The sequence below is a fragment of the Conger conger genome, chromosome 13 (genome assembly GCF_963514075.1).
Source record: "Conger conger chromosome 13, fConCon1.1, whole genome shotgun sequence".
NCBI classification, from domain to species: domain Eukaryota; kingdom Metazoa; phylum Chordata; class Actinopteri; order Anguilliformes; family Congridae; genus Conger; species Conger conger.
This window is the reverse complement of record NC_083772.1, coordinates 29,919,019-29,933,292: the sequence shown is the minus strand read 5'-3', so window position 1 is coordinate 29,933,292 and position 14,274 is coordinate 29,919,019. Positions and strand designations below refer to the sequence as shown.

Sequence of the window (14,274 nt, the reverse complement as noted above, 5' to 3'; positions counted from 1 at the left end):
CATTACATTGACTTCTATGAAAAGCTAATTTCCTAGGGGAGGCCTGGCCTCCCTTAATACAAACTGATAGGGAAATCTGGCCTGTTGCTTTACAATTGCAATATTGGGTTTTAGCCATGGGAAAATTTAGATTTATGAACAAAACTAAAATAATATGAATATAAAAAATAAAAAATATGTTTTTTGTTAAAATAAATAAATAAAATAAATATATTTATTGTTTTTTTTAAATCTCTCTCTTCTCTCAAATTATTGGGGAGGCCAGGCCTCCTCCACCTCTATGGAGGAGCCTCCACTGGTGTGTATGTCACTGTGTGTTGGGACATGAACACAAACAATAAGATGCACAAATTCACCCACACATGGGATAACCAACACAATTCTACACAGAGACACCTTTAATTGGTATAAGCAGGTTAGAGTGAATTCACAGCAGCGTGCATTAAAATCCAAGAAGGGTGGTACATAAATGCAACCCACTGAACACTGATGGAAAAAATCAAAACAAAATGGACGATGGAAAATTCCCTGCGGTTTATAAACAGAGAGACTCTTTTCTCCCAGAGAAAGGGCTGCTGGGGTGACTGTAGGCACTCTGATGCAGAGACAATCTCACCAGTAATGGATGACGCATCTGCAGCCATTGCTTAGAACATCCTTCTGGCAACAAATACCTCAAATCACAATTTCAGGGAAATAGGAGCTGCATACCCCACTGTATCCTCAAGTACTGTAAGGGCTCATTAACACCACCCCTCTTCTACCCAACACCACCCCTACCCAACAAAGTCCTGCTTAATTCTGCTCTGTAGGGTCCTCGGTGAGTAGGTGACGGGTTTGAGAGGGTCCGCAGGGGTGAGTAAGGGGCGACTACAGTGCGCTGAGGGAGTATACTGACAGCGCGCTGCTCTGGTCTGCCACCAGGAGGCAGGGCTCACCCTTCAGCAGGGCGGGGCAGAGCCAGTTGACCTTATCCCCGTGGCTGATGCTGAGTCTGGGTCCTGCAGGAGACGTCTCTGGGTCAGGGCTAGCGCAGGCACCCTGCGCCTCCTGCTCCTGCTCCTGCTCCTGCTCCTGCTCCTGCTCTGCCTCGGGCGTGGGCCGGGCCCGGGGCGGGGGCTCAGCCTGCGTTTTGGGCTTTGACCTGCCCTTGGGCCTCCTGCGGCGGGGCGGCCCGCGGGGTTTGGTCTTGCCCTCTGGAGGGGCGGCGTGCTCTCTGACGTCCCACAGGGCCACGCGTCCGTCGTTGCCGCCCGTGGCCAGCCAGTAAGGGTGGGACAGGAAGCTGAGGAAGTGGGCCTGGGAGGCGCCCTGGCTGTGGGCCTGCAGGGCCGTGCGGCCCCCCGGCCGCGAGCCCCCGTCCACCCGCACCACGTGCACCCGGCCGTCCTCCGCCGCGCAGGCCGCCACGTTCCCGCAGGCCGCCACGGAGACGCAGTGCGCCAGCGGAGGGTTGAAGAGTTGGCCCGGAGTCTGGCCGCACCGCCCCTCCTCCTCCTCCTCCTCGCCCTCCTCCTGTAGGTTCAGCACCCACAAGGGCCGGGCCTTCTGCAGGCTCCACAACATGAGCTGGGACAGGAGAAGCAGCACTCAATCAGCCTGGCTCAAATACAGCAACAACAGTACCCAAGGATAAAATCTATTTAGAATATTAATTCAATGCAAATGCTATTCAAACGATTCAAACGGGTATGTATTCATCATGAAAGTTGCATTGTTTGGAACATTGTGCGTTAACCTGGTGTTCGTAACAAGGCGAGTCTACGTTAGCTAGCCTAGACAACTGGTGTCTCCTTAAGATTTCACTGAAGAAATGCATTTCAGACAGCAGATTTATAAAATGGAAAACAGTGATCTAATTATACTTTTAAATCATGCTTCATAATGCATACTAGCTAAGAATGTATTATCAATGAACATCAAAAACCACTGTTTGCCAGTAGATGGTATCTGTGCACAAAAAATGGGGAGAATGGGATTTTCTTTACTTTAACATTAGTTAGCTAGTGGGCAAAATAGATTATTTAATGCAACTTTGCAGCCAAGCGTTTTATTTTTAATGCATATTTACATCAAAAGACAGGAAACTGCTATGTACTGACAGTTTGTGGGCAAGCTATGTTGAAAGAGTGATACGAGCTATGTGGTCCCAAATAGAACACATGATCATGTTAGAAATAAAGCATGCTAGCGTGCTTGCTAACTTTAATATGATAATACACTTTCCAGTGAGCTGCTCTAAGATTATTAATTATTTTGAGGCGTTCAGCAAATGCAATTATTTCATTTAAAACATAGTTTTTTGTGATTAATTATGGTTATCTACAACCACACAGGAGTGAAGCTTGCACGAGAGGGTAATGAAGTCACCCTGTGTTTCAGCCTGTAGGCTACATAACCAGCAGAGCGCAGTTTGGCTTCGATTTGGATGAAACACTGCACATAGGTTACAATTTAAAAATATATATTTCCCAATGTCCATTTACATAAATGTTGAGGATAAACATTACACCTTTTGAACGCATGAGGGCGATACTACACCTTTGAAAGCACAACAGTGAGCAAACTACACAGATGACATCACCTTTTCAACAAAGCTGCCAAAAGTTTGTTCTTGGGAAACCGAGAAACTAGCCCGTTTGGTTTCGCATCCCGACACAAACTCTCCATACATATAGAAACTCAGCTTGTTGCAGTAACACAGTTGTCTTCGTTCCAGCAATGACTCACAGTCAGCCAATCTCCCTTGCTGCTAATGCACACTATGCCCACACATGGGCTGAGGGGAGCTAGCCTCATTCAGGGTCATTAGAAACTGTGTGGGTGCCAAGTTAGTGTAGCTCCATAAAAAACCCTGAGGTGCTTCCACCTCAGGTAGGCAAGGTTTCCTGTCTAAAATGTGGAAATCTGATAAGCTCTCTGAAATCCTTTTCGCTTACCTGAATGAAACGTATTGTTAAAAAAATAATAGAATTATTACTACTAACAACTGACAATAATCCTACTTCATTCATCAGAATCAGAGCATAAGCCTTTGAATCACTTCCAAACACAGCACAGTGCCCCGCCTTGCAGAGAAGCTGATCGTAACGGTACAGGCCCAAACTGAATAGCAGAAAAACCGCTCCAGGCTGACTCATCACCAGGGAGGCTCCCCTGCATCTGTCTCACCTGCATGTCGAGGCCTGCAGACAGCAGGCTGTGGGGCCGCAGGGGCCGGAAGGCCACGGAGGAGCAGATGTTGGTGTGCCTGCGCAGGGTGCGGCTGACCTTCCCGCTGGCCAGCTCCACTACGCACACCGCCCCAGAGTCGTCCGCCGCGGCCAGCAGCGCACCCGTCTCGTTCAGCGACAGCCCGTTGATCTCGTCCTCGCCCACGTGGAGCTCCTGCACCGGGCCCTTCAGGTTCCGAGGGTCCAGCACGCTCACCGTCTCCCCGTGAGACACGTAGAGCGAGCCGGGGGCCGAGGGCGAGAACAGGGCGCCCGTCACGTCCTCCCCCGCCGGCAGCCGGAGCTGGGCCAGCGCCGCCCCGTCCTGGCTCCACACCGTCACCTCCCCGCCCTCCGCGCCCGAGGCCAGCAGCCCCCCGGGGCCCCCCGCGGCCCCCACGCAGAGCACGGCCGCAGAGTGGCCCCCGCTCCACCTCCTGGCCATGATGAGAGGGCTCACCTATCCAAGAACAGCAAGGAAGATGACATGGTCAACGCCTCTGAGAATATGGGCGTTGAGGATCGTTGGAATCGGCAAAGTCCATTTTTATGAGCACACTTCAATGCCAAATGGAGGTTTAATTTATTGTCTTACATCTTTAACCAAAGGAATTATTATTACATACAGTGCCCTCCAAAAGTATTGGAACAGCAAGGTCAATTCCTTTGTTTTTGCTATACACTGAAGACAATTGAGTTTGAGGTCAAAAGGAAAAACCCCAAAACATCAGGCAGTGACATCACAAACAATCTCCATCGGGCAGAGGTGAAGGTATCTCAATCAACCATTCAAAGAAGACTTAGAGAGCAGCAATATAGGGGCTATACCACAAGATGCAAACCACCAATCAGCAGTAAGAATTGGAAGAGAAGATTACAATTGGCAAAGAAGTACAGAGATGAGCCACAACGATTCTGGAACTGCTTACTGCTTGCAGTAAAAAAGGCTACTATTACTGCGGTAAGGTTGTCCTCGGTAAAAATGTGCATTACGAATCACCTCGTCCAGAACAAGATATCAAATGTAGGTTAAGCAAGAATTAAAAAGCAACATTTTTCATGCCTGCAGTGGAAATGTTGCTATAATAACGTTGGTCTTAGTTGGCCGTTTAAAGTTGTATTTGAATTGCTGATTATTTTCTGGCTGTCCGGGGACATGGTATACATTTATTGTGTGATTATTGTGGGCTTATTATAGCACAAATAGTAAGCCTGTTTTTTTCACCTGCATTCCAAAAACGAAATATTCCAGTGGCCAGCGCGACCACTGGTGGTAATGTTCCCTTCATTCCAGCTGTGCAACTTTCATGACGAATAACTAAATTACTTCGAGAGCTTTGGTTTGTGTGCGTGTAATGTGTAATGTATAATTCCTTCCGTTTTCATAAAAACGTACGAGTCACATGCACGATTCATTTGAGCATACAGTGATATAGTTATAAATATATATACAGATATAGTGGTCCACTGTTGCTAACGAGAGACTACAAACCGGGCAGGCTTATCGGCGGTGTTTGGACCATGAGCTAACGTTGTGCAGTTATGTGTCGTTTTATCTATAGTAATTGGTCCAATTCACATCGATCAGCCGCTTCCCTTGTTCTGTTCGGAACACAGTGAGTTTTCGTTATGATTAATCGCGTGTTTCCCTCTTGAGTTACTAGTAGCTAGCAACTGCATGGTTTAGCAGCAAAACAAAACATTCTTTAGCAAATGTTAATCATTCAGTATAGTTTATACAACCAGCAATATATACATCATATTTGGGTAGGTAAAACTGACAACAGCAAACCATGAATTAGATCTTACCCTTCGGGTTTTACACGAGTAGCTTTCACTTGAAATATACCTAATTCATGCTGCTGCTGGCGTGGTGTCTGTCGCACATTAATGACAGCATCTTCTTCTTCAATGAGGTTTAACGGCGGTTAGCAAAAAATGTGTGCATTACCGCCACCTACTGAATGTGGTGATCTATAATTTTATCATTATTATACACTCAGAGTTAACTTTTAGTCTTATAAGTCTTCTGCTGCTGTAGCCTATCCATTTAGAGGTTTAACACGTTGTGTGTTTAGAGAAGCTCTTCTACATACCACTGTTGTAATGCACGGTTATTTGCATTGCTGTCGCTTTGCTGTCACCTTCCTGTCAGCTTCAACAAGTCTGGCCATTCTCCTCTGACCTCTCTCATTAATGTGTTTTCGGCCGTTTTTTGGTTCGGTTGTTGCTTCTGTATATGACATTATTTTTCTGAGCTCTAGTCTGTTCAACCTGACAGGAATAAATGTTCTCTAATTTCTTTGTAATTTCTTAGCGTTTGATTTTTAAAAATTAAATGTACATAAACATTTCCAATATGTATACATATGTTACATTACATTACATTACGTGGCATTTAGCAGACGCTCTTATCCAGAGCGACGTACAACAAAGTGCAAATCAATCACAAGAACAAGTGCAAAAGTGAGAGGACAGTACAGTTCCGAGTCCTAGTGTAAACATACAGAAATTCAGAACCCTTGAAGAGTACAATCAACATTCAAACTAGCATACCACTGTTGGCAGCTAGAATACAACAACAGCCAATAAAAACAACAATACCTATACAAGTAACGATATCTATACATAAGTGCCATTACGGTCTAAGGCTAATCACAGTGATTGTGAGTTGGGGAGGGAAAGGTGTAGCCTGAAGAGATGGGTCTTCAGTCTGCGCTTGAAGTAGGTCAGAGACTCTGCCGTTCTGACATTCACCGGGAGGTCATTCCACCACCATGGGACCAGGACAGACAGCAGTCGTGAGCGTGAAGTGCTGGTGTGGCGAGGGGGAGGCGCCAGACGGCACAAAGTGGCAGAACGGAGGGGTCTTGTTGGTGTATAGGTCTTGATAAGGGATTGAATATACACAGGGGCTGATCCTTTAACTGCCTGGTATGCGAGCACCAAAGTTTTAAATTTGATGTGAGCCATAACAGGCAGCCAGTGGAGGTTGCTGAGCAGGGGGGTGACATGTGAATGTCAATATTTTTCATATGTTGGCATTTAGATTTTCTTTTTAGGTATAACGGCCTCAGCATGCGTACTGTAAAAGTTATGGTTTTCTTACCTGTGCTGTTTTATGCAAACCTAACACACTATACACTGTTGGAAACACAATTTCATTCAATAAAATGCTACTCAGTCGACACTGTAATACCATACCATCCTGGCCAGTTGTGCATTGAGCTAAATTTATACTGCAGTTGCTTGTACATGGAGAGTGACATTGTCGCAACTGCTTTACCAGTACTGGCCAGAGAACCCCGTAGCTGGGCTGATCGTATGCTGACAGCCTATATAGAATGTAAATAATAGGACTCTTATGTACAAATACTTTTGAACAAGTATGCAATGGTAAAACTTTTAAAAATGAAAATTTCTCCAGAGAAATTTGAAGTAACCAATGAATATTAGTTAGTTTCTAATTCCAAAAATGTGCTATTCGAAAATGTCAGTTGTCTGTGGATTTCGAAAATGCAGAGAAGGAGAGGCCTCCACATGCTTCTTTCACCACCCCACATGTTACAAAATAAGGAACCGTTGTTGCTAAAGCAATGGCACCCTAAAAAAGTTTATACAGATCGAACCATGAGTTTTAATGCTTTCAAATGGTACAGTGTATGCGGTGACCATATTGATAGAAAATGTCACTGTTGAAAAAAGGAATGAATGCAAATAAACCCATGCAACGTATGGGCTTAAAGGTGAATCACAACAAATACAGATTTGATTCAGTTCTGTTCACTGCTGTTTATAGTTCATTTTCCTATTTTTAAAACTACTAATTTAACCCTTGTGTAGTCTTAACATTCTGTATACTCCCCTTATCCCCTAAGGGTAAAAAATGACCTAAAATAAAGCAGCTTAATTGAATGTTAAACCCCAAATCTATTTTGCATGAAGAAACAACCTGTCACTCATCACAAACTTTGTCATCAAATTTCAAGTTGAAAAAAAGATAATTTGGGGGGTTTTCTCTGTTGTTAAACATAGTGGCGGGTCATTTTTGGCCCTTAAGACAACACAAGGGTTAGTTATTTTTTAAGATGCTTTACAGAATTTATTTACATGTACCTGAGCTTCAAACTGCCTTACCATAGACTTGGTCTCTGTCCACTAGTCTCTGGAACTCTACTCATTCTTCCAAAAGCTATTCCCTCATTTGATGTTTTGATGATGGTGGTGGAGAGTGCTGTCCAAAATCTCCCTTTGGTGTTAAATTAGGTTTCATTAGTAATTATTAGGTAATCATTAGTAACTAATCATTATAAAAAGTTATAATGATTACATACTAACATACATACACTAACATACTAATACCACAATTATAACAGCCAACATGACAGTGTGTTGATTCTAAGCATATGTGAGCGTGTATGCCTATCTGTGTATGTGCATGTATGCATGTATGAATGTGTCTATGTCAGTGTGTGTTTGTGCGTGATATTTATAATATGTGTGAACTAGTATTCTGTGATGACACATATTTTGAGGCAGTGTGCTGTGGGTCCCTCGCTTAAGAATATTGGCAGTTTGTCACTCTCTTCAACATTGAGGAAGTTGGGGATGTGGTTTTTTAAATTTTGTTAAATATTTTTGCATTTTAGAAGGAAGGGCACCTCTGCTTCAACCTCACCTGTCATACAGTGACCACATATTCTCAGTTCTTTTGGTAGCCAGGCTTTTTTTTGCCTGCATTTGTCTATGCCAAGGTTGTGGTCGCTGAGCCTGTACTTGGTAAGGACTCGTCTCTGCTTGATATCTTAGACAGTAATAAGATATTCAGCTCATTTCTACTCTTAATTTAGGGCCAGCCTGGTAGTAATTAAGCTTGTTTTGTGTTTTGGTTTGGGAGTTCCAGATAAATAGTTTCATTTTGTTGTTTGGTTTATTCTCATTTGTGTTTATGATGAGATAAGTTCTTCTTTGATGTGAGATGATTAGGTAGTCTCCGTACCCGCTGGAGATTCAGGGTGCAGCTGTTAGGTTTGAAGTGCATTAAACTGTTTTTGGAATTGTGTTGGGACTTGAATTGAGATGCATCCATAATTTGAGTGCCCTTTTGTATGTTTATAACCAATGGAAAGCATCCTAATTCATCCCTGCATGTATTGTTTGGTGTTTTTTGTTAAAATTGTTCTGAAAAATTCTGCATGTTTATCTTCAATTGGATGCTTCTCCCCTCTAGTGTAGTCATGCTGATTGAGTGGGCCACAATTTATTTCTGATTACATAGCATTTCATTTTCTTTCAGTGAACTCTTTGCCAGACTAAAGTTTACTGAGGCACCGATTTTCAGCCCCAGATAATCATAAACAGGGTGTGTTTCCTAGAATGAATGTGTGTCCCTTTTCCTGAGATCCTTTTTTTTGGAAGATCGGTATTTTAGATATTTTAGGGTTTACTGCCCGGGCCCGGTTCCGGAAGCACTACTCTAGCATGTCCCGATGCTGCAGTAGCTCCAGTGCAGTGTGTGACAGCAGCACCAAGTCATCCACACAGAGGGGGAATTTGCATTATGCCAGGAACTGTAGATTGTTCCAATAAAACCGCTAATTTATGTATTAATACATTTTGTTGATTTGTGTTACTGCCATATTCATGCCAGATTGGTTTGGTTGAAATGTTTTTGAAAGAAAGTTGTTAAAGGCCTACTATGCAGGATTTTTACCTTGAAAATATTATAAAGCAAACATGCTTAGTCATTGCTATGGTACTCTGTATGTGTTCACTTCTGGATAATACCTTACTTGTCTACTTGTATTTTGTAATTCTAAAAACTCCTCAGGCTGCTTCTGGACATGGGCCTTTTTTATTTTTGTACTGTATCTGGAAAGCATGTGTCCAAAACGCTGAACTCATACATCCTATGATCCATAAGAGTAGATGTGTAGAATTGCCTACTACAGTGGTGGGCTGGGTTAAAGAGAGATTAGCCTTGGTGGCTAACCATTAAGCAGTGGCGTTTGGTAACCATTTAGCAGTGGCGTTTGGTAACCATTAATTTAATTTGCTAATAAAGGCAGGTACCTACTGTAATGTTACCGAACGCTACTGCTTAATGGTTACCAAACGCCACTGCTTAATGGTTACCAAACGCCACTGCTAAATGGTTACCAAACGCCACTGCTAAATGGTTACCAAACGCCACTGCTTAATGGTTACCAAACGCCACTGCTTAAATTCCATATGGTAGATGGCGGGCCATGATAGCTGGCTCCCACTGCACAATATTACTGCTGGGAGTTTATGTCTCACCTCCCAGACTTTCAGAAGACTTGATATGTCTGATAAAAATAAAAGTGACAATACATTGATGTGTTTGTGAGTATGCATGCTTCCTTCCAGGCAAACTGGAGGCAGACTGAAATTCACTGGTGTTAGCAGTGGCTATTATGACCACTAACAACAAAAAGCTAGGTAAAGGGCTTGTGTGGAAAACGACTACTAAAGCAGATGTTTTACCAATCATATCAGACCACAGTTTCCTTAGCTCATTTCAATCCCACCATAGCATATTTTTATGTTTTAGAGATGGTGGTTTGTTTCTAAACAAACTATTGACCAGAGGTGTTTGTGTGGATTTAATTGATTACAGATTTGTGTCGATAGTATAGGTAAATTTGGAAGTAACAACAAAGAAACAAGCAGTGACACGAGGCTATATTTTCAGCCAATAATCCTGCAGCACTCTCTCTCTCTCCAATGGGCATGGACCATTCTTCATTGGCTGTGGCAATTGTGATGAGTCTGGGCCATTTCTGGGTCAGTGCACACCGCTACCCAACAAACGGAACACAGGGCAGGGCAGCTTGGACAGAAGTTCTGCAAGCTGTGCACTCATTCTCACATAGGCCTACTGCACACACATACACACACCCTCAACACACTCATAAAAAACTTACTCTCAAACACAGGAAATCACACAAATATTTGATATTGTCAATCAAAGATATATTGTGTTGGTGTTGCTTAAAGAAGATCTGACAAAGGTAAGTGTCTAACTATTTGTCTATCTATCTCTCTATCTACAGTATCTATCTGTATATTTGGCAATTTACTTCTTACATTCCATAAATAAATACATATTCAAGATAAATTAGGTTTTGGAAAACGTATGGATTGAATATAGAATCACATTGGATATCACAGTGTTTCGGTAAATAATGTAAAGAACATTTCCTCAAACTTTTGCTGGAATACATTATATGCAAAAACGCAAAAATACTTGTTACTTATTTTTATTGTACATAATTTTGTGAATTTGTAAACATTACATAAACCAATATACTGTGTAGCTGACATTAACATATGCAGTGCTACTGCGGTACTTGTATAATTTGTATTTCATATTTTCGTTGAGATATAAACTATTATTACTTAAAATATTTTAAGTGGTTGAAAAAAGGCTCTATTGGAGTGTCTTTGAAATAGTACAGGCATATTGTTCTTCTTGAACATTCTGTACTATTTGCACTTTTGACAGTTTGTGAGCCTTTCACCACAAGCTGCCACTTGGCTTATCTTAAAAAAGCTGTCACATTTAATTTCACAGTTCTCAAATAATTCTCTGTATTGCCCTCCCAAAAATGTTCCATGTTCAGACAAAGCTGGTTAACTTATGTATAGTTTTCAAGTAACATTTAATAGTAAAGCAATAGTAAGCTAATTCCATCAAGATAAGCTGATTAATTATAAAGTCAGGACTGACTGATAGAGAGATCCAGCATCTGACTAAATGCAGGGTAAGAGACCTGGTGACTTCTTCCTGATCCTGAGCAGTGGTTGAGTCAGGGCTAGTGCATCAATAGCCTTGTGATCTCGCCCATACAATCTATGGGCTAGGAACATTCTGTAAAATGCTTAATTATTGCACTCTGATAGCCTTATCGTGACCGCAGACAAAGCAACAGAGAGAGGGAGAGAGAGAGAGAGAGAGAGAGAGAGAGAGAGAGAGACATGAAGAAGATATCTGTAGGAGGAACTTTTTAAAATTATTGCACTCTGATAGCCTTATCATGACCGCAGACAAAGCAACAGAGAGAGAGAGGGGGAGAGAGAGAGGGGGACATGAAGAAGATATCTGTAGGAGGCACTTTTTACAATTATTGCACTCTGATAGCCTTATCATGACCGCAGACAAAGCAACAGAGAGAGAGAGAGAGAGAGAGAGGGACATGAAGAAGATATCTGTAGGAGGCACTTTTTACAGCTTACAAAAATTCACAGTGTACATATGTCACAGTTCAGCTCTCAATTGTCCTTAAAGCCACTGGCCTTTGAAAGAATGCTGACAGTGGGATGGCAGCATTCTGTGGCCTCCACTCTGCATGTTAACCATACTGTCCAACCCACAGACCAACACACAGACCATCCACCAGAGCTGTCAAGGACTGGTAACACTCCACAAAACAGGTAAGAATATCTCTCTGTCTCTCCCTCTCTCTTGCCCCCCCCCCCTCTCTCTCTCTCTCTCTCTCTCTCTCTATCTCTCCCTTCATGAAACTTTCATAAGAAATTCATAAAAACATAAATTCATTTTTGAAATACAATGCTCTTCCTCTCACACATAGAAACATACAGACGGAATGGGGTCCCCATATTTCCCAGCGCGCACAGTCCTGTTCCGGAAGGAGCCGAGCGGTGTGACCTACAGAATTCCGGCGCTACTCTATTTGCCAAACTCCAAGTCCTTCCTGGCCTTCTGTGAGGAGAGGCTCAGTCCAGCTGACTCTCAAGCACACCTGCTGGTCCTGCGTAGGGGGACTTTCTACCGCAACTATGTGGAGGTCAGTAGCGGGTCAAGGGTAACATGGAAATGGCTCTGAATGGATATTTGTATTGCTATTCCTCCTTTCTTTCCCTTTCTCTTCCTCTCATGCCCTTTTCCTCTCTCTGTTCATCAATTTTAGCACATTTTACTGAGATATCTATTTAGAGATGCACTTGACATATATTACGGTTATGGAAAATTATAATGAAAGTCTCTGTCTCCTACTCCTTCTCCCCATAAGTGGGAGGACATGAGGGTGCTGGAATCTGCCTGCCTGCAGGGTCACCGCTCAATGAACCCCTGCCCTGTCTACGACGAGTTCACCAACACTGTGTTCCTGTTCTTCATCGCTGTGCTGGGCAACGTCACAGAGTCCTTCCAGCTGGTCACGGGGAAGAATCTGACTCGTCTGTGTTTCGTGTCCAGTTCCGACCAGGGCCGGACCTGGAGTCCTGTCACCGACCTGACCAAGAGTGTCATTGGGGACACCATCAAAGGTGCGCCGATTCTATGGGTCTGCAAGACCTGATTTGTCCATGAAAGGAGGGGGGGAGGCATGTGTGTGTGGTCAGTGACACAGTGGATGTTTTGTGAGTTTGTGTGTATGCATGTCAGAGTGTGTGTGAATTGTGTCGACTATGTGCACGAGAGCATGTGTGTCACGCAGTCACTTAAGTATAATGAGATCTTACTGGTAACATTATCTGTGTTTTTGCAAAACTAAATTTCCGTGCAGACTACAAACAGCTGAGACCACTCGTGAAGTGCTTTCAGATCCTACTATCTTTTATAAATCCCACATTATTTCTGTTAATGGATTTCCGAAGGATTTAGGGTCAATTTTGTTCAGCTCACTTTTGATAAACGAGGCTATAAATCATTTTTGAGATATTGACACTTTTATAGGACTAGTGTAAAATAGCCAGCAATTGTCTTCTTTAGGGGGCCAAAGTGGAAAGGTTTAACATTAGTTTGCATATTCTGATTTAATTTAATTTTTAACACTAGTTTAAATTAGTCACATGCTTAATAAGGACAACCCGACAGTCATTTAATTTGTGATTGTATTTAGAAATGGGATTATATTGGATTGTATACATTTTCAATGGGAGTTATGCCTGCCTTTTTATCGTCTAATTATGTCAATTCCAATATGTTTTATATTGATTGATTGATGATGAATTAAATTAATTTAATGTGAATTTGTGGAAGTGACCCCTGACCCTGGTTGTTGTTACTTGATCCTGCACACAGATTGGGCCACCTTCGCGCTTGGCCCTGGCCATGGGATTCAGCTGAAATCGGGCCGGCTGCTGGTGCCGGCGTATGCCTACCACATTGACTGCAGGGAGTGCTTTGGGCGGCTCTGCATGACCACGCCCCACTCCCTCTGTTTCCACAGCGACACGCACGGCCGCAGCTGGCGCTTGGGCGGGGCCGTGCCCACCCTGGACAGCGTGGAGTGCCAGGTGGTGTCTGTGGACGAGGAGGACGGCAGCAACGTGCTGTACTGCAACGCCCGGAGTCCGCTGGGCTGCCGCGTCCAGGCGCTGAGCCTCGACCATGGCACCACCTTCCAGAACGGGCAGCTGGTGCAGAAGCTGTTGGAGCCGCGGCACGGTTGCCACGGCAGCGTGGTGGGCTTCCCTGCTCCCCTCCGCTTGCCTCGGGAATGCCGCGCGCCACGTTTTGGCCCCTGCGGCTTGACCCCTGCCCAGGGCGGTGCTTACCCACCCCCTGCAGACCCTCGACCCTCCGGAAACTTCCTCACCCCCACGTGGGTGGCCTACTCCCACCCTACTTGGCTCAACGCCCGGCGGGACCTGGGTGTGTACCTCAGCCTGTTCCCCCGTGACCCAGACAGCTGGTCTGAACCCTGGGTCATTTACAGTGGACCCAGCGCCTACTCCGACCTGGCCTACCTGGAGCTCCCAGCCCCCGAAGCCCCACCCATCACCGCCTTCGCCTGTCTCTTTGAGAATGGCTCAAAGACGGCATGTGACGAGATCTCCTTCAGCATCTTCACACTGTATGAGCTCATTGACAACATCCCTCGTAAAAAGCCTGGCTCTGGCAGAGGAGAGGTGGAGAAGAGAAGGCGGAATAAGAAGAGAAGCAGACTATGCAGCCTCTGTAGCATCTCCTAACGTGCGAACTAGAACTGGAGCTTTCACTCCCTTCTGGTACATCGCTTCAGTGAGTATGCTACATTGACTGTGTAGTTGAAGTAGCTATGTTCTGGGTTTT

At 44.1% G+C, this 14,274-nt stretch overlaps 2 protein-coding genes across 7 annotated transcripts in view; one reads left to right on the top strand and one right to left on the bottom strand.

The window, feature by feature from the left end:
- Positions 1 to 380: 380 nt before the first annotated feature.
- On the bottom strand, positions 381 to 5,158 carry wdr53 (WD repeat domain 53). Of its 2 annotated transcripts, none has more exons than XM_061217307.1 (3): positions 5,022 to 5,158; positions 3,172 to 3,672; positions 381 to 1,569 (listed from the first exon to the last, which is right to left on the bottom strand). In XM_061217307.1, exons 2-3 carry the CDS (start codon positions 3,655 to 3,657, stop codon positions 871 to 873), a joined length of 1,185 nt encoding a protein of 394 aa, XP_061073291.1. In that variant the 5' UTR covers positions 3,658 to 3,672; positions 5,022 to 5,158; the 3' UTR covers positions 381 to 870. The 2 variants fall into 2 exon arrangements, with proteins under 2 accessions (XP_061073291.1, XP_061073292.1); XM_061217308.1 differs by having other exon boundaries at positions 5,062 to 5,077.
- neu4 (sialidase 4) overlaps positions 4,079 to 14,274 on the top strand; it is a 10,634-nt gene continuing 438 nt past the window's right edge. The window contains exons 1-6 of one of the 5 annotated variants that reach the window (XM_061217305.1): positions 7,879 to 7,991; positions 9,928 to 10,019; positions 11,612 to 11,669; positions 11,828 to 12,043; positions 12,269 to 12,524; positions 13,282 to 14,274. The exon at positions 13,282 to 14,274 is cut by the window's right edge and continues 438 nt beyond it. In XM_061217305.1, coding sequence (XP_061073289.1) covers positions 11,843 to 12,043; positions 12,269 to 12,524; positions 13,282 to 14,174 — 1,350 coding nt within the window. In that variant the 5' untranslated portion in view covers positions 7,879 to 7,991; positions 9,928 to 10,019; positions 11,612 to 11,669; positions 11,828 to 11,842 and the 3' untranslated portion in view covers positions 14,175 to 14,274. The other 4 variants (XM_061217306.1, XM_061217302.1, XM_061217304.1 and 1 more) reach the window with 4 other exon arrangements.

Bases quoted from the DNA above. Each gene is read 5' to 3' on its own strand.
- wdr53 (XM_061217307.1), bottom strand. From the start codon at position 3,657: ATGGCCAGGAGGTGGAGCGGGGGCCACTCTGCGGCCGTGCTCTGCGTG. The intron at 1,570-3,171 runs GTGAGACAGATG...CTCCTGTCCCAG, and splicing joins CTGCAGGCCTCGACATGCAG to CTCATGTTGTGGAGCCTGCA.